Raw genomic sequence first — 22,798 nt, forward strand, 5'->3', positions numbered from 1 at the left:
TTCCAAATGCCAACGTAGCCCAGATAAAATGAAACCATTGTTAGCCCAGATAACAAAATTAGTGTTAGTAGTTTATACTGTTCCAACAATTGGGGTGAAATTAGAAGGACATGGATATAGGATTTGATTCAGTTAGCACAAACAGTACCTCATTCCTTATACCTGGAATATGTTCTTCTCTTGAAATAGAATTACCCTTGTTGGATAAAATTGTTTCTTTAAGCCTTTTGGGGTTTCCAAAATCTTTTCCCATAAAACGGTCCTTAAGCTTAGGGTTTAGGAACAATATGAATTAATAAATCAAAAAAATTACTGTAATTTATATGAGAAGCGAAAAAAAAAAAAAAAAACTTCAACTCAAATTTCCCATAAATGTGTCGTTCCAAGTATAGTCCCATAAAAAGGGTCCTTTGCCTAGTTTTCTTCTTGCTACCTCCTTTCTTCTGAACCCTACTTTTATTCTTAAACCTTGACGCCTTTAGTGGAGAAAATAGTTGAAACACTCTTCCCTTCAAGCTTCTTTGTCATCTTCACCACAGCTGATATCCCTTTTCTTGCAGTTGCCCTATGCTCCGGCCTACGGCTCATCAATTTTCGATCAAGTGGCCAATATGCATACGGTTCAAGCTTGTCCTTCCTCTTCAAATCCCCACCAGCCTTCTTGCTCACGTACTCTTTGCCGGTGGCAGCCCACCTGGACTCTGATGTCTTCCTCCGCTTGTGTGTTTTCTTTGAGTCTACGGGCAAGTAACTACCACCAGCTTCACTTCTTGCATCTGAATGAGGTTTGGATGGCTTTTTCTTGTACGATTCTGCTTCGTCACAAATTATTAGGCGCCCATCATCATCTATCTCTGGCTCATCATCCGACTCCATTTTTCGATTTAAATTCTCGGATGATAAAAGCGCTGACCTTGTTCTTTGCCGATCAAGCAAGTCAAGTGGCTCCTCTTCTAGTTGATCAAGCAAGTTCTTATTTGTTCTTCTTCTGTATTACGTACTAACAATTGTGTTAATTTATCTCAGGCATCGGATGATGTACAAGTTGCAAAAAATGGCAAACAAAACCACCAGCTGAACCATAGGCTACATCACCAGCTGGATAAATTTGCTTAATTTGGATTGTGTTTATTTATCAAATCATTGTTTTAACATTTCTAGACCATCATATATGATACCCAAACTTCTAGCTACTAAGATCATGAAAGATGCATATAAGTAAGCTAAGCATTCCCAACCAAATATGAACATGAAATACAACCTACCGTAATGAAGATGCTTTGGATTTGAGCTGCAAGGAAGCCTTGCGACGTTTGCCCGAGACAGTTTTGGCATCCATGTAATCTGTATCACTATCCTCAGTTTCTTCATCATCAAAATCAGAAAATATTTTTGTATGGTTCCACCTGCTTAACCTGAAAAGAAGATAGAAAATTACAGAAAGTTACAAAACATAGCCAAGGAGAAGCTGAATTGAAGCTTATATCATATAAAGCTTCGTGGGCAACATACACGTGTGTACAATAAGACATTAAAATGCACAAATGTATGTGTTGTGCTCGAGCATTTATTAGTTTTTAAAACTGTGGAAGACTGAGACCTGGATGTAGTTGCTTTGGAAACTTGAGATCTAGCTTCCTCATATTTAGAACCTAGTTTCCACTCTTTCCGTTCCTTGATCTGTGTTCAATAAACAAATGAAAAAGGAAGATCAGAAAGGATAAAAAAAAAGAGTGACTACTCTGGAAATTTTCATTCTACCAAGACGTGTGTCAACAGACCTTCCGTATGTTGGCAAGCAGTTTCATATGTTCTTCAGGCATCACACCCTTAACAGCATCAAGCCCACATTTCCTGACTAGCATTTCTAGTAGAAACTTAACCTGAGATCAATTCAGGTTTGACCAGCAAGTGATAAGAATTTGGGCAAGTTATCAAACCAACTGAATTCAATGACGTCGAAATTTAGTGGCAAGAAGGAAGCAACCTTGGCTTTGAAGTGGGTTTTAGTAGCATCTTGCAACTTCAGCAAGCTTTCCACCATGCCTTCCAAGTGCAATTGCAACCCCTCGGTTTGTGATTTGGCCACTAATACCTTCAAGAAACCTAAAGTAGCCTGCAGTAAGGAAAAGCCCAACGAAGAATAAAAAATAAATGAAAATATTTATGTAAGATCAATTGAAATAACAAATCACACAATGATTTATTAAGCAGTTAACTCAAAATAATTAAATTACTCCAAAATGCTGATCTAAAAGAGAGGGGAACATATATACTTTGATTATTTCTTTGTTCTTTCTCTGGAGGAGGAGAAATATGGACGGAACCAAATTGCTTGCGGTTGAAACAAGATCACAAAACTCATAAGCCAACCGAGCTAAGCCCTTCATTGCAGCACTGATCATATGAGGAGTTTCACCAGCTAGGCCCCCAGCTACCTGTGACCATAAGATCATATTTATATATGAATTTCTAGTCTGGTCCACAGAAGAGCAATGCAATTAAAGATGATAGAATCAGTCGCAATCCGCAGTCTGAAACAATATTCAGTACCATGTAAAAAAATTCCAACAGGTCTTCTCTCTTCCCTCCTTTCTCTTCATCACCATAAGCATGCCCAATTTGGACAAGGATATCATAAGCTCTATTTCTTGTCTTATTGTGAGCCTGCATTGAAAGAAAAAAATTCATTAACAATTCATATCAATCATAAAGTTCAGAAGCCGCAGAATGCAAGATCTTTTACCTCTTTCAGTGCAAGAATTTTATCCGTCAAGAATATTAAAACTACATATTAAACCAGATATTCCAGCCGATGAACCACTTTACCTCTGTAAGTGCTAGAATTATTTCTGCCAGGAAACTTAGGATGACATGCCGCCTCTGCTCTGCGTCGCTCTACAAAAAGATTGAAGTTCTTAGGTACTGAATGGCATACGTACGAAACTTGAACCTCTACTTTGTTTGCAATAATTTAAGAATTAATGCTACAAGGAATGAATCTTAGATGAATTAAAAATTGAGGTATCGTTTATTTATTGATACCTTTGAAAGGTGGACTACTAGGAGGTACAAGCAGTCAAGTCTGTGCTGTTTAGCTGAAAAATGGCAAGAAGGCAACACTTCAATCAAGTCAAGGAATTCATCAAGCTTCGATGCAAGAACCTATCACAGTCCTGACCATACATTCAGCAAAGAGATCCATTAGGAAAAAGAAAAAAAGAAAAAAACACCACGGTAACCTGGGTAGGTGATGCCCCAGCAGCAGATAATTTCATCTTATTGTTTCTCCTTTTTCATATTTTTGAACACATGAGTATTCCAGAAAATTATGATTGATATCTGTGACCATCACTTCTAACTACGACATTAGCCACAAAACAAACCAATTACAATCAGTAAATCATGTTTTCCATATTTTCCACTGACAGATGATGACAATTCACGTCACAGAATGGAAGCATTTAACAGATAATTCATAAAATTCAGAGCATATAAATCATTAACTATTGCATACCCTGAGAATGATTGAAAGAACTTTGTATGCCTTCTTTTGTATCAAACGTTCATCATCCTGAAGTCAGGAAGCCCTTAGTTAGAGCAACTTTTTTTTTTTTTTCAAGCATTGGAGGATCCCTTAGAAGTGAACAAAAAATAGCCAGACGGAAGAAAAAACCTTTCAAACCTGTAATGCAAGCTTTATTCTACCAAATAGAAGATCAACCTCTTCAGCATTTAAACCAGGTAAAAATGAAACTGCCAAGTCAAATAGTTGTGCCCTGCATTTTTTTTTTTTTTTTGGTCACAAGTGCCGTGCAGTTAAGATGGAAGAATTAATGTAATGTCAGAACTTCCACAAAGAGAGAAGTAATAATTAAATTATAAAAATCAAGAACTTAACAAAAGAAAATGGTATACCGGTTGGAATTAGAATCTGTAGAATCTTTTGCTTTCACATTTAAAAGCTCTGTCCTTTTATGTTTGAAACACTTTGACACAGCTTCTTCATCAGATATTGAAACAAACTCGCCAATTGTGGACTGTAAACGGTGCAAACATAATTATTCTCAACTTCACAGAAATATTGGAGCCACATTAACAAGTTCCTTTTTTAAAGTACAAACATATATCAAAGATAATGGTCTATTTTTAAGTATTACAATTAAAAAATCGGACCCACTATTGAAAAAGACAAGAATGTTAGGGGAAGCAGAGGAAAGAAGAGTAGCAAAGGGTGATACTGTAAAAAATAGATTGGAGCTTATAGTCTGTCACCACCCCATTTTGTTCCTGTGTTTTTTTTGATCAATTATGTTGAAGTTTTTTAAAATATCCATTACCATGTACCTAGTACATTGGATAAAGAGATAACTCCTGCCCGTCTCTCTTTCTCGCATAAAATATTTCATCATGGATACTTATTACTTTTTGGTTATAACAAGGATATGCATGATTCATAGGGGAGCTGGATTTGCAACTCCAGTAGAAAACTCACAAATTCATGACTATTTTAAAATCAATTCCAATTTGGCATTGCAGGACAAACACTATAAGACATATAACATCAATATGCGTAAGTACCTGCAAACAGCCTGCATCATCTTTTGTGGTATTCAAAAAGACATCTGATAAAACATCCAGTAACTTGCAAGCAGGTGACTTGAGCACGTTTAGGTTATCTGCTGTAACCTGAGGGCTATAATTAGCCAAAGCTCCATGTCTGGCACTACCTACTTCACTATCAGCCAGATCATTCACTTCTTCCACAATTTTCTTATTTTGTTGAATAAGAATCTGCAAGCTCAAGCATATAATTCCACGAATCTCAGGTTCATCTTTAAGGGCACTGCACAGGGCTTGCTCTAGATCCTTGAAACTTTCAGCAGTATCGGAAGCATAGTTGCAAAATGAAGGTAACAATGACCACAAAGCATGTACAAGTGCATCTGTACTCCTTGATGAAAAAGTACGTCCTTGTGACTCAAGCTGCCAAATATATATAAGACGTAACTAAAAAATTCCATCTGAAATAATCAACTAGCATTCCATCAGTATGAACTGTTCAATACCTTTCTAGATTTCTCCTTTATCGTTCTAGCCATACCCAAAATTGACTCTGTAAAGAAGCTCAAACGTGCACCAATAGTATACTGCTTCAGTATCGGAAAGAGCCAGACATTCACCTGACTTAAAGTTTTCAGCCTCCAAATTAAGAGGTATAAGACCCAAAAAGGTTTCAGGTCCCATTGCAACAAGAGCCGATCCAAGGCATTCATGCAGCTATAATATTAATAAAGTCATTATATCAGTAATTGCTGCACTAATTGAGAGTAAACATAGACACATCACACAAGAAGCTTCCAAATAATCTAAATAAATAAAGAGTTTGACTTGCAAGAACCAAAAAACTAGTAGATATTAACGGTGGACCTAGTTAATTATGATATCAAACCTATAGCTATAGAGACTTGGATCTGAGATTTACATATGTTATGAGTTTGCAATATTTGACCAGAAATCCACGATCAAAGCAATGCAACAGAAATATGGCTCTCCTCATATAGAGATAGCCATGGTGCAAATATAGAGATCTATAAGATAATGACAAGTAACAGTATTCATCTCTTAAAACTGGATAATATGAAAAAGACCTGTTTCCTAAAAGGGAAATCTTCATCAGGCAAGTTCTCCATATCTGCCAAGCTTTTGAGTGTACCCCTCATGAAATAAGAAGAGTATACACCTGTATGATAACAGCTGTTACAACTCTTAAATGAAATGGAGGCAGTAAGTGCATCGAAAGTGACAAACAAGGGGAAAACAGTCAGATACAGAAAAAGTAATACCTAATTTATCGAACATTGCTGAAACAATATGAAATGCAAGGTCCCAGACACCATTGTAATCATAACGAAGTAAGCTTTCAATAGAAGCACACACTTCAGCAATTATAGTTTGCCCCGACTTCCTTGTATCCATATTTGCATTCATTACAATCTGGTCAACTCCCTGTTTGATCAAACTTTCATCGATGCAAACATGAATGAGACTCTTAAATGTGTCCGTCGCTGCGTGTATGGCCTCTTCATGCTTAGATGCCAATACATCTGTCATACTCAAAGAAAAACACCACAGTACTTTTTGAGTCTTGCTTTCTAGAATGGAACAGATATAAACAAGAACTTGGGGGAGGATTTTGTAATGTATAAGAAGGTAACATGTATGCAACTAAAGCCAATGGAGGAGGAAGAACATTACAAACCTCTGACTGCATTGAATACGGTGGGGAGTTTAACTACGCATATTTTCCTATTGAGGGAATAAACTTTAGCCATTCCAGTACCAAGCAAGCGAGCTGTAAATGTCATCCCATCGGCAGATGTCTCATTTGTGGAGACAGAAAGAGCTAATGAGCATAACAGATCGAGCAACACTTCAGGAGAAACATCTGTAGTTGGATTGAGACAAAGTATATTCAAACTATCTGTTATGCGCTTCGTAACAAGTGGTTGGTGCAGTTCCAAGAGAGTTTTGTAGTACTTGAGGACGGCAGTTTTGTAGTTGATTGACATAAGAAAAAGACACTCTTTCAAAGCATCTAAAACATACAAGACCTCCTGAGCTCCCTTGGGTCCTTCACCCGCATCTGGATTTGACCCACCAGCAAGCAGAAGAAACCTTTCAAATAAGTTAGTAACCCCTTCACTTGCAGGGGGCGAGCAGCGGTGTTCCTTGAAAACTTTGCAGTACATCACGAAGACACAAATGTGATTGTCTTCTCGCCTGTTTTAGAGTGAAATTGGCATACAAATCTAGTAAATTATCAAGGATACACCTAAAACTCGTTACAAACATTAGCAATCAGTCATCCCAGCACAATTTCAATAAATTTCCAGCTGTTGCCATGCACAATAATGATATGTTTAAACCAAACAAACAAATTTGCAATGATCGTGCTGTATAATTTCAACTATATATAACTACATTTATAGAATCTAGGATAAATGTCTTTTTAAATTTATAAGGTTGGCATGCATAACATTTATTTTAGTATCACTTAAATCCCATAACGGAGCTATGAAAGTGATACAAAGCTGAAACTAGGTAAACTTCAACGTGAAAATTACCCTATAATCTACATCACAAATATCGATCAACATGAACGGAATAATACAAATTTGAGCAATTTACCTTAGGGCAAAAATCAGTAATGAAGCTCAATAATAAGCGGTACAATGAAGATACATCAGACCAGTTGACACGGCCTCTGATGATGAGCAGATACGATATACATTTCAACCCTGAGACGGCTACACCTACCCTCAAAGAAGACGACCGCAGAACACGGACCAAGAGCTCCGATAGGAACTCGGACTTGTTCATGAGAATTGCAGCCGAGACTTTTTGAAAGACAATGGAGAGAATTGTGAGGAGAGAGTTGATCACGTGAGCGGGAGGCTCGGACTGGGAGGAGAGGCCGTCAAGAGAAGAGCACGTGAAGCCCAAGTAGGCTACCGGGGTCGAAGGGATGTGCTTGTCTTTGAGCTCCTGAGACATGGCGCTTATTGCTGCGCAGAGATGGTGGTGTTCGTCGCGCGTGGCGTTGCTGAAGCGCGCGAGGATTGAGGTGCAGATGTAGTCGTCGTCTTCGCTTAGGGAGAGAGTGTAGGCATCGTCCATTTCGATGTCTTCCATGTTGGGGAGTTGCAGAAAAACCCTAGCTTCAATGAACTCAGGAGGTATATAGCTAGGGTTCATGGAGAAGCGTCGAGAGTGAAAAGTGTGACAGTTAAGTTGAGGATTCGTTAGTTATGTTTGTGAATTTGGCTGGCCGGGCCCACTTAGAATTGGCGGGTTACATATCCCGAGTCCGTCGCGCTGGGGAGTTCTATTTTGTATAGTTTTAGGCCTTTGTACTAAGCTGGCTCTTGGCTTATGTGGTAAGAGTCATTCTATAGCAAGAATTCTGTAGTGAGGGGATTATATATGACCCCTTAAGTGAGGTTCTATTTTATAACTGTTGAATCATGTTAATCAATTTGATTCAATAGCTAACTAATTTGATTCAACAGTTAAGAAATACGGGCCATATATAAGGTCCTCACTAAAGAATTCTTGTATGTGAGTGCTGTGGTAAGGACATCCAATTCAGAATGTTTGCCAATCGGGTTTTAACCCATCGAATTCAAAATGCTTGGTTTAACTAGTGGAAAGGACCATGGTCTTAAGTTCGAACCCTAATGATACATTGACAATATATGTATGAGAAAACTTCATTCCCTCAATATTCGTTTGTATCAACCACAACAACAAAAAAAATTTCATAAATGCTTTTTCTCTGGTTGTTGGATGCATTAAAGTGGGAAAATTGAAATCATTCCATTTACTAACCGTCCAAATTTTGATGAACTGTTCATATTACACTTGTTTTAGATAGCGTGTGATGCAGGGGCAAAAGATTATCTCTCTTAGTTGTAAGAACAAAATGTTTGAAGTTGTTTTGAATGCTTTGCTACACCTACAGTATTTTTTTCCTTTTTCCCGCTTTACAAAGCTATATCCGGCCAAAATTCATTTACAAGCCAAGGATTCAACCTTGTAATGATGAACAAAGAAGATTTCAGTGATGAAGATGTTGCTGATTGAAGCTTTTACGGCCGGAAATGAGGAGAATGTAATGGATTATGAGATTTTGCAAAGCTTGGAGGAAGAGCATTTTGGTATGGATGATGAATTTGAGCGTGCATCCAGAGTGTTGGTAAATTAAAATTGACTTCCCTCTCATATCCTTCAGTCTTTTTCTTTACAGAAGATGCAAGCGACAAATCTAAATTAGGAGATTTCTTTAATTTAATTCATTCAGAGTTGGAACGTAGAGTGTGTATTCTTTAATTTCTGCCATTTGAATAACGGAAATGGGTTTAGGAGACGATCTTTGTCCTACAAGATTATACATAATAAGTACCCCTCCATTTGGTAAGAACTCATTGTGATTTAAGTACTGACCATGGAGTAGAAAACATTTTTGACAACATTAAAATTTTCACTCTGGTCTTCCCAAAATGACTTTAAACAAATAATAATAACCATATCAAATATTTACCCTACAAAGTACAACTATTTGAATTTTTTCTACGAAAAATAGATCCCTACTCTGATAGTATGTTACCAAAAACATTGCACCTTCATAAGAAATTCATAGTTGCTGGATTCATGTAAGAACCTCTATTCTGGGGATGAATGAAAGTCTTCATGAAAGTTGCTACGGCTGCGACCGGAAACTCTACGGAAAATAACAATATTCGACACCAACGTTGCATTAATCCCCACCACCTTTAGTTTTCTGACCTCACCCTGCCGCGGCTGCCACAGAAGCTGCTATAGCCATCACTGAAAGTAGTACCACCAATACAATCTGACCACAATCTCCGCGTTATGCATACGCTATATAGTATCTATCATCACAACAAATTTTCACAAGGTAGTCCCCGTCAAGTCCCACACCACTTGTAATAAAAGGGGGTTACCAGTGCTTCGATAAAGTAGTAATTTTCTCGGTTATCTGTTTAACCAGTTACATATCCTTCATATCCAGACTTAGGCGGACAACCACGCCCATAAGTTTTTTGTCATAATATTTCACCCCATCGTCATCATGCTTTTGCCTTATTAGGAGATGCAAGGGCTGGGGTCAACCCATCTCCTATTGATAAACCACATTTCCAAGAGATGCAAGACCATATACTGACTAACTGTGGCAAGGCCAATGATCCTGAGCTTGATATTTATAAGTACATCTCCCGTGTCGTTGCTCGGTAGTAGTCAAATACAGGGTGCACCTATCCAACAACATGCATCTAGCAAGCCTGTCATAACATCCACATTGCAAGGCAGGAGTCATTCAGCCACCAATGATTCCAACCTATCATCTCCCACAGCAACCATCTTGAAATGAGGCTTAGAGGGAAACACAAAAATAGTAGACGAAGCAACTGACGGCTGAAACCCAGTTGAATATCTAACTGAGGCTAATGTAAATCTCGGTAGCTGTTGTGCACCCGAGGCAAGTGGCACAAGCTTGTATCTGATGATGTGCTCAGACTTTGGAAGAATAAAAATGGCATCATTGTGAGACCCAGCTAATACAAAACTTTGTGCATCTGCCAATGAAATTTTGGCTTCCTGAAGCAATTCTGTCTGGTTCTGAATTCTAACAAAATACGTGAAAGGATCTCCAAGGATTGCATAAGGAGGGCACTCCAAACTCACCACCAGAGGTGATAACTCTAGATTAACATCAGGAAGTCTGTGTGTAGTTAAAACTGAAGCTTTAGAACCAGATTGCACTTCAGACCCAGAATCCCTTCTCCATGTAAGACACACATTACCTAACTTAAGCTTTGAAGAATTCATCTCAGGAGTGACAGTGTAAACCTTCTTGAACTCTTCTCCTGGAACAAGAAGGGCAGGGTCCAATAGGTCCTTACCTCCATGTTGCACAGAAAATGACCTTTCCGTGCCATCATTACCATCTACTTCAAGGGATAACGATAGCAACTGAAGCGGCACATCAGAACAGTTCTTAGCACTAACAAGAAGTACGCTTGTTTCGTTTGATGGCATTGATGCTGACTGATCAGTATCAGGAACTGGCCTTGTCCTAGAAAGCAACAATGGGTACCGCCGGAATGGAAGCATAAAACGGTGACTAATTATGATTGCATTCTTTCCTTCAATCTGCAAGCTCTTGTGGACATTAACCTTTTGTGTGTTTGATTCATTAGTATCTGGAGAATAACCCAATGATACATAGAGCATAATTGGTTTGGGTCTGTGCCACTTGATTTCCAATTTACAAGACCACGAATCTCCACTTTTGAGAAAAGGAACAGAAACCAAACCGAAAGACTGCTGAATTTTCTTAATTTCATCAGTGTTTAGTTGAGATTCATCTTCCCCGTCTGGTCCAGAAATACCAAGAAGTTCAACATGATGACTATCCATGGACAGTTCCGTGTCCCTTGGACTAAACAAACCACCTCCCCTTACATCCACCAGATTGATCTTCAACTCACCCGAGTTAACATCATGGCCCTTGGACGTGACAGTAACAGGGACTATGAAGCTCTCTCCAATCAGTGCAGGGCCAAAAGCACCTAAATTAAGGTCCACTTCTGGGTCTGGCTCTTCAACCTGAGTAGCCTTCTGACCAGAGAATGCCAGAGCAGGGTCCTTGGTTGGATAGGTAACCACACGGTCTTCAAATTTCCAAAGAGGCAAATCATCCATTGAAGCAGGACTTTCAGCTCTGCAACAGATTGTGAAGTGGGGTCCTATTTTTGCAATAACAGATATGCATTCAAGCTTTCCACTTTTATCTGTATAGTCAAAGAATTGTGTTACAATCAGAGAACAATGCAAGGGGAGCAGATAGATCTAACAATACTATCAAAGATACTAAGCTGAATTCCTAATACACAGAGGAGGCATGCACGCAAGTAATTCAATTATCAAACATAAAGCAATGACTCAAAACTTGGCTATTACGACAATTGAGCACTAAGTTGTCCAAGCTGGCCAAAGTCATATAATAACTACTATCAGTGGATCAGAAAAATATGCTCCATTAACCGAAACTAACTTTTTATAATGTTCTCTTGGCAAAGGGAAAAAGAAGAAACGGAGCCAACATGCACACCTAACTCATACACCTTCTAAGTTGATTCTGGAAGCAGTTTATTCTAACAACTGATAATTTCGCAAGATTAGGGACGCATATCAAAATTTACACTCAGATATCCTAACATTTCAATGATACATCAGGTAATATCTGCTGCATGCATATCAAAATGAAACCTAATGTATAATCAAACATTGTAGAGTGCAGAACATATGCTTTATCTTACCAGATTTGATGTTATACGTCAATCGCAGCCATTTATTTGTAGAAAGTGCCAAAGAAGGAGCAGTCTCTATTCGGCGACCTGGTTGACTGTCAATCATGGCAGCTACATGAGGCCTTTGGCCATTCATGATGATGAAGTTACAATCAGACTGATTGAACTGGACTTCTAACTGATCAATCTCGAAATTCAAAGGTAATTGCGACAGAAGTGACAACGTAACCAGTGTGGATGAGCCAGGCTTGATTATTTGTTCATGAAAAGCAACTGAAGCAAGAAGTACCAATCTAAGAGGACTGACGAGATCAATTTCCAGGTGAAGTGGATTCCCGTCACATACTTTCAGATCATTGCCGTTTTCAATTGATGCCAACCTCAGTTCTCCACTAACAAGCCCAAAAACTTCTTTGTTTATTGTTTCTCTTTGTAGGATAGTCGCAGGTCCAGCTGGACGAGATTCTTCAAATCTGAAAGACTGGATACTAGCATCAGCTGATATAGGGAGCGCAGCCATTTCAAAGGAGTACTCTATAAAATCCTTAACTCTACTCTGTTTCCTTGAACATTCACGCAGGTAACCCAATACCTCCCACAACAAAGTGACCCAACCCTCTTGTCTGTATAGACTTGCAATATCATCAAAAGACTGTTTTGCATTGCTAAAATCGCCTAAAGCATAATATTCCCTGGCCATCTGGAACCCACAAAATGAGCCCATTCTCCTGACTTTGCGATTATTGTATGATTCACATGATTTTTTTAGTAAAGCAATAATTTCAAAGGAATCTTGGAACCTTTTCCCTTCAGAAATAGCATAGCGCATATACTCTTCATCATTAAGACTGCACATTGAATAGAACGTAGCAAGCTTTAGTAGGAGAATTCATGAAAATCACGAAGAAAAAATCACGGTAATGATTAACAGATACTTACGGTTGCATGACAAATGCATCCCCTTGCTCAATTAATCGAGCAAACTGACCCAAATAGGATGAAGGTACCACAGATTCAGCACTACAATCGATCTCGCCTTCTGACATCGAAACCGCAAATTCCAAAGAAGATCTCTTCTCCTTCAAGTAGTGAGCAGCTAACTGGTGCAACATTAAAATATTTTGAATCAACAAAGTGGAAACTGAAATTTTGATTATTAATTAGAGATAATCAAACTTTTAATCAATCACTCAAACAAGAATTTAAAAATAAAACTACACTATGGGTTGATTAGACAATCTAATTTGGAAGAAATTGGATGAATCCTGACTAAGCAGCAGCTTCTTTGAGTAGAAAACAATTGAAACAGTTGCACAGGGGGTAACAAAACTATCATGAAGGTTATGGAAGTTTACGGGGATATATCATGCCAATCTTTGATTTGGTAGTAATATTAGGATGCTAGAGAGGTAAGCTTGCCTGATAGTAATGCGCTGGCTGAAATTCCCACTCAGTCAAAGGTCTGTCCGCAGTGTCCATAGGTAGAGGTGAAATGCTTTGAATGGCTGCTGAACTTGTCTCCACCAACTCGGCAAACACCAAGAACTGTCTACTCATCCACTCCCAGTGAAGGAATATAGCTTCTGGTGCTCCTACCAGCTTTCTGTATGAAGCATTGTGCTGGCGGAACCACGCAACTGCTTCTATAATCTTTCCACCATGCAATAACAAGGTTGATATTTTGAAATGCAATTGCTCCGCAACAGTTTTTATCTCAACTAAGCGTTGAATCGACACCCGATTTGATGTCCCAGCAATCAACTGCAAACAAATGAAAACACAAATATGACAACACTGAACACTTAGGAATTCCAGACTATTGGTATTGTACTATTGGGTTTGGAAGCTACTAGCCATCTCAAAACAATTTTTTGAAGAAAAGAAGAAAAAGGTACCTCACGTAGGGTGTGATAAGCATCCTCATAAAACCTTAAAGCTTCAGCCCAGTCTCTTCTAAACTCAGCATATACAGCAACCTAAAAAAATTAATAAAATTGATAAATATATAGCATGAGAAACACTACAACACTAGAAATGATGGAAGATGATAGAGATTCTGGTAGTGATTTACTTTGAAGGAATAGCGGATGTTGAGTTCAGGAGGATTAGAAGACTTCCTCTCAATACGAGCTTTGATCCTTCTTCCTTCATCTCTATAATACTTGCTGGCCAGCTCTACAAATACGCTTCCCAACCTGTACAGAGACTCTTTAAGCTGAGAACCATCGCCGTCCCCATCTGGGTTTTGGTAAAACGTGAGAAGGTACTTGGCATCCACATCCGCACGCTTCCGCACAGCAACCATTTGATCTTCGGAGATTTCATCTGCATCAACTCAAATGCAATACAATTCAAAATCCAATCTTTTCAAAAACCCAATGCAATTTACGTTACAGAATTTGAGCTACGGAGTCACCGACCGTTGGGATTGGAGCAGACGACGACGACGACCAGCTTGATGTTTCTGCCGCGTAGGAGGGCTTTGAGATTATCGAGGTCGGAGCAGAGTTGAAGCCACTGAGCGGGGTCGCCGGAAACCCGATCGGAGGAGAAGAGGGCGGCGACGACGGAGGGGACTTTGGTGCGGTGCTTGAGGAGCCACTCTCGCTTTAATATTCCGGCGGGTGGAGGAGCGGTCGAATCGGAGGTGGGAGTGGTGGTGGGCTTGGGGGTCAAGAGGAGGGAGGCCTTGGAGAGATCAGGCAAGGCCAGGGTGTTGATCGGTGGGTCGAGAGAATGGAGGTAGGTGGAGATGGAGGTGTGGAGTTCGGAGCAGCCCACCACTGATACTAGGCTCACCGGTGGACTTCTCATTTCTTCTGGATATTCCTCCATTGTCTTCGATTTTGTTTTCCTCTCCTTTTTCGTCGTCGTCTTCTTCTCCTTTCTCTTGGTTCTTCACAGATTAAAATCTGTGAAATAGAATAACCAGAACAACTGCTTGGGCTGCAGCATATGAGCTAGATTATTGGGCTTATTAGATCAAGCTTTTAGTTTTGGGCTTCTACTCATCAGACCCAAGAATTTGATGTGCATACTACTGACTTGTGGGAAGACTATAATAAGGAGTTTAAAGTGGAGGAGGTTGATCTCACACCATCAGCAAATGCAAAGAAATTAGATTTTAATGGTCCTCAAATAGCATCCTCACTTTAAACTCCTCATTATAGCCTCTCCGCTAACTTATGAGTATAAATAATGTATATTTTGTATGATATTCAAAACCTAGAAATTCGAAGCGAATTCTCTTTATAATAAAATAGTATTGCAGGCACAAAGTGACTCTTGCTGATCGTAAATAAATAAAGTTCAAGATGACCCAAATATAACAAAATGAAATGTTGACGCATCAATTTGGATATAAAAGTTTAAAAGTTGCATAATAAATTGCTGCTCTTAGAATTATTGTTTTATAAATTGCACACACCATCTCAGATTTCTTTCTTTTTCCTTTGGTCCGTGGCTAAGCATAGTAAGAAACTTCCTCTTGTTTCTTTTTTGTGTAAACAAGCAAATGACAAGTTACACAACAAAATGGAAGAAGAAGAAGCTGAGGCTTCAGAATCAGCCAGCCCTAAATGAAAATGAAGAAACCCCAATTGAATAGACAAATTCAAATTTCAGCAATGACTTTGTGCTAAATACAATGTGAGGCAGCAGTGCACCAATGCGCAGCGCACCAGGGCATCGACTGTGAACCCATATGTTGGGTCCACAAAACGAATCGTATTGATTCTTATACATACATACAGAGAGAGAGAGAGAGAGAGAGAGAGAGAGAGAGAGGAGGTTATTTACAAATTTACAATCTTATTACATGCGCTTGCCAGAAAACCATATCCAGCAAACACATTGACCCACAATAATATTATGCCAAGTGGCTTTCAGCCACGTGGCACAACAGCATATTTTACAGACACAGGTGAAAAAGCAAACCCATGCTCTTCCACATCCTCACAACTCAAGGGGTTCAGAACGACTCAACATCTAACAGCTGACTTTGCAGCATCTCTGATGACCTTCATGAATGACCTGCAATGATTAAACTCATCATATTCAGAAGATTCATAAACACAAAAAAAGAAATTTAACGGAAGGAAAAAAAACACTGCTTCAGATGTGACTAAAAATCCACAAAGTTGGGAACTTTATGATTTTGATAAGAAATAATGGAGCTTAAAAAGGACTTCCAGTCAAAAATTGATGTTGGTTAAATTGCAATTTGTGATGGTACATTTAATCTGTTTGAAAGAGCTAAGCTACAATTTTATTCTACAGCTATGGATGTTAGCTAGTAAAATCTTACTTTATAAGGGAAAGACAGGTGTCACCTCTAGAAAGCAAAGATATTAACTTTGCAAGGCTAGAATTAGAGCCTGCTACTTAGGTAGCAGTAGCTTCTCTTAGTCCTTTCCGATTTACCACTCAACTGGCAGTTTGATCGGAACCACTGGTGAATTGAGGAGAATTAGTAGGAAGTATAAGTTGCGCCTGTCCTGGAGCTGGTGCAGCTAAACCTGATAAAACCCAGCAAACCAGAATCACTCCATTTATACAAGAATTATGCAATACGAGTTTTCCATAATAAAGTTTAAGAAACTTCAAGAGGAGATGTATCAAATTGGGAGAACTTCGTGTATGGTACTTTTATATGCATAACCGATAAAAGCTTTTAATCAAATTCAATGAAGATGTGTTTTGATTCTTCTAAATGGGAAGAAGGGTTTTGGTGTTGCCTGTAGGATATGGTGTTTGAATTGTGGGGATGGAAGCTGGGGATGCTCCACTGACATTGGAGCCGCCAAATTGCATTATATGATGGCCTGGAACTCCATAGCTTTGAACCGCTGCATAGCCATGAGTGCCTGAGAGAGAATGACCCAATTGTCCGTATGGATATGCGCCAGGGTTTACTGTGCCCGGTACCCCATATATCTGAAGGTATTGCTGATTCATGTAAGGACTGTAGGCACCCTGGAGAAAGTTGATGAACACAAAACGGTAGCAGGCTTAATTAGCTTTCAAACAATGAAAGATTTATTTTTAAACTATTTTATTTAAAGCAGAAGCTTTGTAATCACATATTAAAGTATTGACCTGTGGGTAGACATACTCAGGTCCATATGCTGTGTACCTGCAAATAAATTAAATTAAAAAATCTTTTTAGATCACAGACACATGGAGTTTTAACAATGTACAAAACCCAAGCTTCCTGGCAAGCATTTTGAAGATGCTCGTCAATTACGTGGCCAGGAAAAAAAAAGGGGGCTCATTGTGCAAAAAGATGCAAAGCAGAGAAAACAAAATAAGATTCTTATTGAACTGGACCTATCGGACAGATTAATGCTAGTAATCTTCTGTGTTCGTCAAGCCTATCCCAGCATTCAACACACAATAAATGATAAACGCACTACACTATAAAATTTCCCATAAAGAAAGGAGGTAATGTCCTCTCTGAAGATGACCTTAACTAGCTAAAGTTTCAGTCCTTAGATACTCAAAAGTGATTACCACTAGCTCACATATCCAAAATGGAGTGCTGAGGAAATTGTTGTTGATGAAACAATACCCAATCAGACAGTTGCATTTGTTTGGAAAATGGAATGTTGCAGTTTGAAGTCAAGACAAGCAGAGCCAAATTGCATAAACACCCAACTGGTCTCAACAGTTGTACTTGAGCTCAAAATTGAAGTCTATAATTTAGAACTCACCCATAGGAAGGGTATACAAATCCAGGCTGGTAACCATGAGGAAGAGGGTGGTGGTAAGCAGGGTTTGGGCTCCCCATGTAAGCAGCTCTAGGTGTCTGCACACGACCAAGGATTGGAGCTGCTGATCTCAGTTGCCCTGTAATCAAATCCATCAAAACAACAATTTTGAAAGCAACCCAAGCATTACAAAAGCAGCAGCTAAGTACCCAACAGAAGAAAAATTAGGCAAAAAAAGGCAATGACAAATGAAGATATAGATACCATGAAATGGGAAAGAAGGTCGAGGCCGACCCAGAGAAGCAAGATTACAGTTAGCTCTGCGGCCATCAATCACAGGGTTGGGGTCCGCACAAGCCCTTCTTGCAGAATCAGGATCACGAAATGTGACCTAAACCCTCCAAACAAAAACAGACCAAGAACCAAAGAAGGCTAATTAGTAAATTGAAATTGAAACTTCATCAAAAACTTGGTATTTCATTTGGGGGAAGAGAGGGAGAGAAAGATGGGTACTGACAAAGCCATAGCCTTTGGATCGAGCGGTGTTCTTATCGGTGATCACGACGGCCTCGAGGATGTCGCCGAACTGCTCAAAGTGACGTCGTAGAGTGTCGCTTTGGGTTTCCCAGGCCAGCCCACCCACAAACACCTTCGTCAACGTCGTGTCCCCGAATGGGGAATTGAACAGCTGAGCCCCTCCTTGCTGCTGCTGTTGCTGATGAAGATGGTGGGGGTGGTGGGGGTGTTGTTGTTGGTAAGCCATAAACACACAAACATAAGAAAATATAACCCACAGAGACGGAGACAGATAGAAGAATTTGAGAGAGCAGAGCACGAAGATCAGGGACGACGACGACTGTAACAATGAGATTTCAGAGTCACGTGACAGAGACGTGGACCCAGAAGACGCGGAGTTCCATGTTCTTCTTCTACTGCCCCCCTTGCTTTAGAAACCCCCTACCCTAGTGGCCTAGTGATTGCTGGTACGCTTTAGCTAGATTTAGCCTGTAGAAGAGGACGACCCTATACAAATACAAAGTATAAAAAATAGAAACAGAGCTTTTGAGCTTGGGATCATATATACAAATGGAGGTGAGGGGATGGATGAAAGTCCAAATCAAAAACTGAAACGAACCCAATTCAATCCAACAACTGAAGAGCAAGAACAAAAGCAAAAGGAAGAGAATTTACACAATAACTAATGAGAATTTGGGATTTTAGAAGGGTATATAGCTGCAGTGGTTTGCCGGAAATATAACTGACACCGGGGGATTTTCGCTAATCATTCAGTTCCTCAGGCCCTGAGCTTGGTTATTTTTTAATTTTCTTTTCTTTTCTTTTTTCGGAATCTTCCCGATCACTCACTATTATTATTCTCATTTATAGTATTTTATTTATTTTTGTAGAAGAAAAAAAAATTAAGTGCTCACCCAATAACATGACGCACCAATGTCTCTCTGTCTTGAGTTGGGTAAATATTTGTCACTGTAAAAATAAATAGAGTAAGTTAAAGCTCAAGCCAGAATCCAGATCAGGGTCTAATTGTACCCATGGGTTTATTTTTAATTTTTATATATACGGTTTCTAAAAATAAAAAATAAAAACATCTGTTATTATTGGAGTGTTAAAACTTCTTCAGGTGAATAATAATATGTTTTGATATTAAATTCATTAGGGTTTTATTGTTGCGTAAACTGTAGTGGATAAAGATGAGCATGTGTAAGCTACGTGGGATATTAGGCTCACTTTTTATTGTGAAAGGGACCCTCACAAAAACGAAAACCCAAAAAAAAAAAAAAAAAAAAAAAAAAGGTGATGGAGGCTACGCTCTGTGTGTGTGCAGTGTGTAGTTGAATTTTGTTTGAACTGTGGTTTATGGTTTAAAAACATACCAAACAAACAGTCGCTCTCATTTGTTGCCGCCGAACAAGAATTATATTATTGATTGCCAAACTTGAACCGGAAGGGTTTTGGGTGTATTGAGCTTTTTGGAGTGAATTCCAATTAGGGTCGAAAATCACACACATCACTCTATTAATAATTACTAATTCCTTTGCCTAACATTATTCTTATAGACGATAAACGTAGTTATAAGAAGAATTTTAGGATTTTTAATTAATGATTTCGATTCTCTATAAGCACAAATTTCAAATGTATTCATACTTGAATGTGGTCCTTTGTATAAACTGTGTTGAATATGAAAATCTTCATTTTAGTGTATCGTGAGGTGTGACATTGGCCTTTACTTATCACAATTAAGTAGTTTTTAGTTATTTGAATATATATGGCGGATTCATGTTTACTTGAATTGGAGAAATTTGGGAATAAGGAAGAGAGAAAATAGGTGTGAGATTAACTATTTTTCCTTGATCAATTTAATTTATGATTTTAAGACAAATTGTATATGGATGATTCATATATTTTTGAATTCCATACGTTTTAATAAACACACGAGAAGTCAGGTATTGGATAATAAGTAAATATGTCATTAGCACACTAGGATTCGGATATAAACTCATTTGGTTGGAACTTGGAAGATTGCATAAAAAATAAAAAATAAAACTTGGAAGACTTATCACGTTGGCTAGGGTGAACATTCCCTTGTGTTTATTGGACATAGAAATCTTGGATCAACCATTTTGATATTCAAACCAGATCCTGGATCCAATTAAAAAGGGCCGTATGTTGAGGCTTTCTGACCCGGATAATTCTACCACCTACAACCCAACCCAGCCCAAAATAGCCCAACCAGTTTCTATAAAACCCATTCTTTGGTCTTCAATTTTATTTTTTGTTTTTTTCAAGAGAGTTTGATCTATTTGCCAGCCTTTACCTGTTGGTTACTTAATTATGTGGTGATATGGTGAGAATGAACAATTAGTTTTAATTTAGGTCCATTTGATACATGTGAAAGGAGACTTGAAAATGAAAAATTAATTACTGTTTCATATTTAGTAAGTTCAGGTATAGAAAATCGTTGTCTTGCACATAGAAAAGTAGGGGGGAAAGTGAAGCCCTCCTCCTCTCTTGGGTTTTGTTTTTCTCCTCATGAGAAAGTTTGAGAAAATAAGCCAATATTAAATACACATTTTTCATGACCATATTGTCCATATTAAAAATTTAGAATTGCAATATAGCATTAAATACATTTTCTTATTTATTTGATTTCATATAGGTATAATTGAAAAATTAAACAAAATTTATTTTACATTCATACATAAACCAAACAGGTGAAATGAAATAAAGTGGTGTTTCTTGATTACTTTCCCAAGATTACCAAACATGGGGAAAAAAATCTTCATTTTCCGTACATTGGGAAATGACAAGAAAAATGATTTCCCCTCAAATATGTGCTGTGAACCCAATGGTTTCTTGAGATGTTGATCATCACTGTACTTGTTTTAATTATCAAACACGCAAAGACCCACTAGTGTAGTGGTTTGAAGTATTTACTCCCTTATACAAGGTCTTGGGTTTTAGTCCTAGCATTCGTGTTGTGTATGTGAGTTTAATATGTTATCGCTCATTTCAATAGGAAATGTACTAAATAAAAAAAATCAAAATCAAAATCATCAAACACGTTTTGCAAGGTAAACACGACAGGGGATTATTATATCAAGGACAAGAGGAACTTTAGAAGCAAAGATTCAATGAAAAACGTTTCTCACGTTAAGCCATACAAAATTAAATTTTAACTAATCAATACTAAGATATTGGATATGTAATCTGATCGATCAAGACTTATACCAGTTCAAGATACGCTAGAGGGAGACGTGGCTGAGCTCGCTAATTACTGGAAGTGGTGCACACGTAGATTGCCACCACTAGTGCATGCAAAGGGCGGCACAATTAATGTACCCGTGCCTAAAAGGAGATGGCCATTGATAAGTTACGAAAAGCACATTTAAGCACATTTTACATGAATTGCGTATCATTTAAACACATTTAACTATATATATAGCAATAATAAAACATTCAAAAAATTAGAAAATATCTTTGATTAATACAAATATTAAGAATTGAAATTATTAATTAAATGAGAATAATATGGTAAATTTATACTTTTTTATATTAAAAAATTAAAATTAAAAGAAAAATCAAATAATTGATCATATTTTTATAGAATACAACTACCTATTAACTTTTTTAATTCTAAAATAAATTAAAATTTTTTTTATAAAAAAAACTCTAACATGCACAAAAGCACGTGCGGATATGCTAATATCCATATATGTAATTAATGAATTAGATGTGCTGTGCATGCATGATAAAGAATGGGCAGAGAGTATATGGGGAGGAGGAATGGTTGAAATCGGTGTATAATTTCTCCCATCAAGAATTTGGCATTAATGATTGGACGTAATGCATTGCATATTGATGCTGCATGAGACAATTCCCGTCTTGTCTTGGCTGGCTCTCATGCATGCCCATCCATTTTATTTCAATCTGACATATATGCATAAACCAGGTTTCAATTCTGAAGCAGGAGATCGTGCATATATTTCATGAATTATTGGAGGGATTTCTATGCACATATATAAAACATGGGCAGTTGATTCAGTCAAGCCCATGGCAACTACCAAAATTGTTGGTCGGCCATTTGTGTTGTGCACCATTTTGCAATGACGATCTTGCAAATGAAAGTGATCGATTTAGCCTTATAAGCTAACAAATTAATGAAGGATCGATTTACCCTTTATTTAATCATTTGTTTCCACATCAGGGTTGGTAGCGGATCATCTCAAGGCTATATATGATTCATATATTCTATATATATATTTACCGAACAACCATTAATATTATAATATCCTTTTATCAAAGATTGGCTTCATTTGACTCTCTTCTGCATCATCAAGAGATAGAAACATTCAAAACCAGCTCACATTTATCTGTATCACATATACTTCACATAACTTTAAGGCTTCGTTTGATATGGAAGATTAGACTGGACTCGTTGATTTATTCTTAAACTCGTTGTCTCCCTTGGAAGCCCAGGTTGTCTCCCCCTGCACTGCATTCTAAGGCTTGAAACATTTGAATTATGTTTCTTAAGCAGGCAATAAGTAGCTAGTTATTAGGTTATAATTAAGCTTGACTAATTGCCCCAATTGTCTTCATTTGTTGTGATATTGAGCCAATATGGCTTATTAGTTGCTAATTACTGAGTTATACAAATTAATCACCACACTCCAC

The 22,798-nt window shown here is 38.1% G+C and overlaps 2 protein-coding genes and 1 pseudogene across 3 annotated transcripts; all 3 read right to left on the reverse strand.

Annotated features, from left to right (window-relative positions):
• LOC18771382 lies at positions 81–7,748 on the reverse strand (annotated as a pseudogene).
• LOC18771864 (trafficking protein particle complex subunit 11) lies at positions 9,014–14,817 on the reverse strand. The gene is made up of 7 exons (XM_020568348.1): positions 14,318–14,817; positions 13,969–14,222; positions 13,793–13,873; positions 13,317–13,658; positions 12,837–12,997; positions 11,907–12,745; positions 9,014–11,378 (listed from the first exon to the last, which is right to left on the reverse strand). Exons 1-7 carry the CDS (start codon positions 14,730–14,732, stop codon positions 9,898–9,900), a joined length of 3,573 nt encoding a protein of 1,190 aa, XP_020423937.1. The 5' UTR covers positions 14,733–14,817; the 3' UTR covers positions 9,014–9,897.
• Positions 15,473–19,002, reverse strand: LOC18771010 (RNA-binding protein 24-A). 2 transcript variants are annotated; one of them, XM_020569054.1, is made up of 7 exons: positions 18,123–19,002; positions 17,870–17,996; positions 17,609–17,744; positions 16,995–17,031; positions 16,634–16,871; positions 16,229–16,414; positions 15,473–15,929 (listed from the first exon to the last, which is right to left on the reverse strand). In XM_020569054.1, exons 1-6 carry the CDS (start codon positions 18,366–18,368, stop codon positions 16,323–16,325), a joined length of 876 nt encoding a protein of 291 aa, XP_020424643.1. In that variant the 5' UTR covers positions 18,369–19,002; the 3' UTR covers positions 15,473–15,929; positions 16,229–16,322. The 2 variants fall into 2 exon arrangements, with proteins under 2 accessions (XP_020424643.1, XP_007202445.2); XM_007202383.2 differs by having other exon boundaries at positions 16,204–16,414.

Source organism: Prunus persica, chromosome G7 (assembly GCF_000346465.2).
Source record: "Prunus persica cultivar Lovell chromosome G7, Prunus_persica_NCBIv2, whole genome shotgun sequence".
Lineage (NCBI taxonomy): Eukaryota > Viridiplantae > Streptophyta > Magnoliopsida > Rosales > Rosaceae > Prunus > Prunus persica.

Bases quoted from the DNA above. Each gene is read 5' to 3' on its own strand.
- LOC18771864 (XM_020568348.1), bottom strand. From the start codon at position 14,732: ATGGAGGAATATCCAGAAGAAATGAGAAGTCCACCGGTGAGCCTAGTA. The intron at 13,874-13,968 runs GTAAATCACTAC...TAATTTTTTTAG, and splicing joins ACATCCGCTATTCCTTCAAA to GTTGCTGTATATGCTGAGTT. The intron at 12,998-13,316 runs GCAAGCTTACCT...ATGTTGCACCAG, and splicing joins AGCCAGCGCATTACTATCAG to TTAGCTGCTCACTACTTGAA.
- LOC18771010 (XM_020569054.1), bottom strand. From the start codon at position 18,368: ATGGCTTACCAACAACAACACCCCCACCACCCCCACCATCTTCATCAG. The intron at 17,032-17,608 runs GTGAGTTCTAAA...ATTTATTTGCAG, and splicing joins TTTGTATACCCTTCCTATGG to GTACACAGCATATGGACCTG. The intron at 16,872-16,994 runs GTCAATACTTTA...AACTTTCTCCAG, and splicing joins CTGAGTATGTCTACCCACAG to GGTGCCTACAGTCCTTACAT.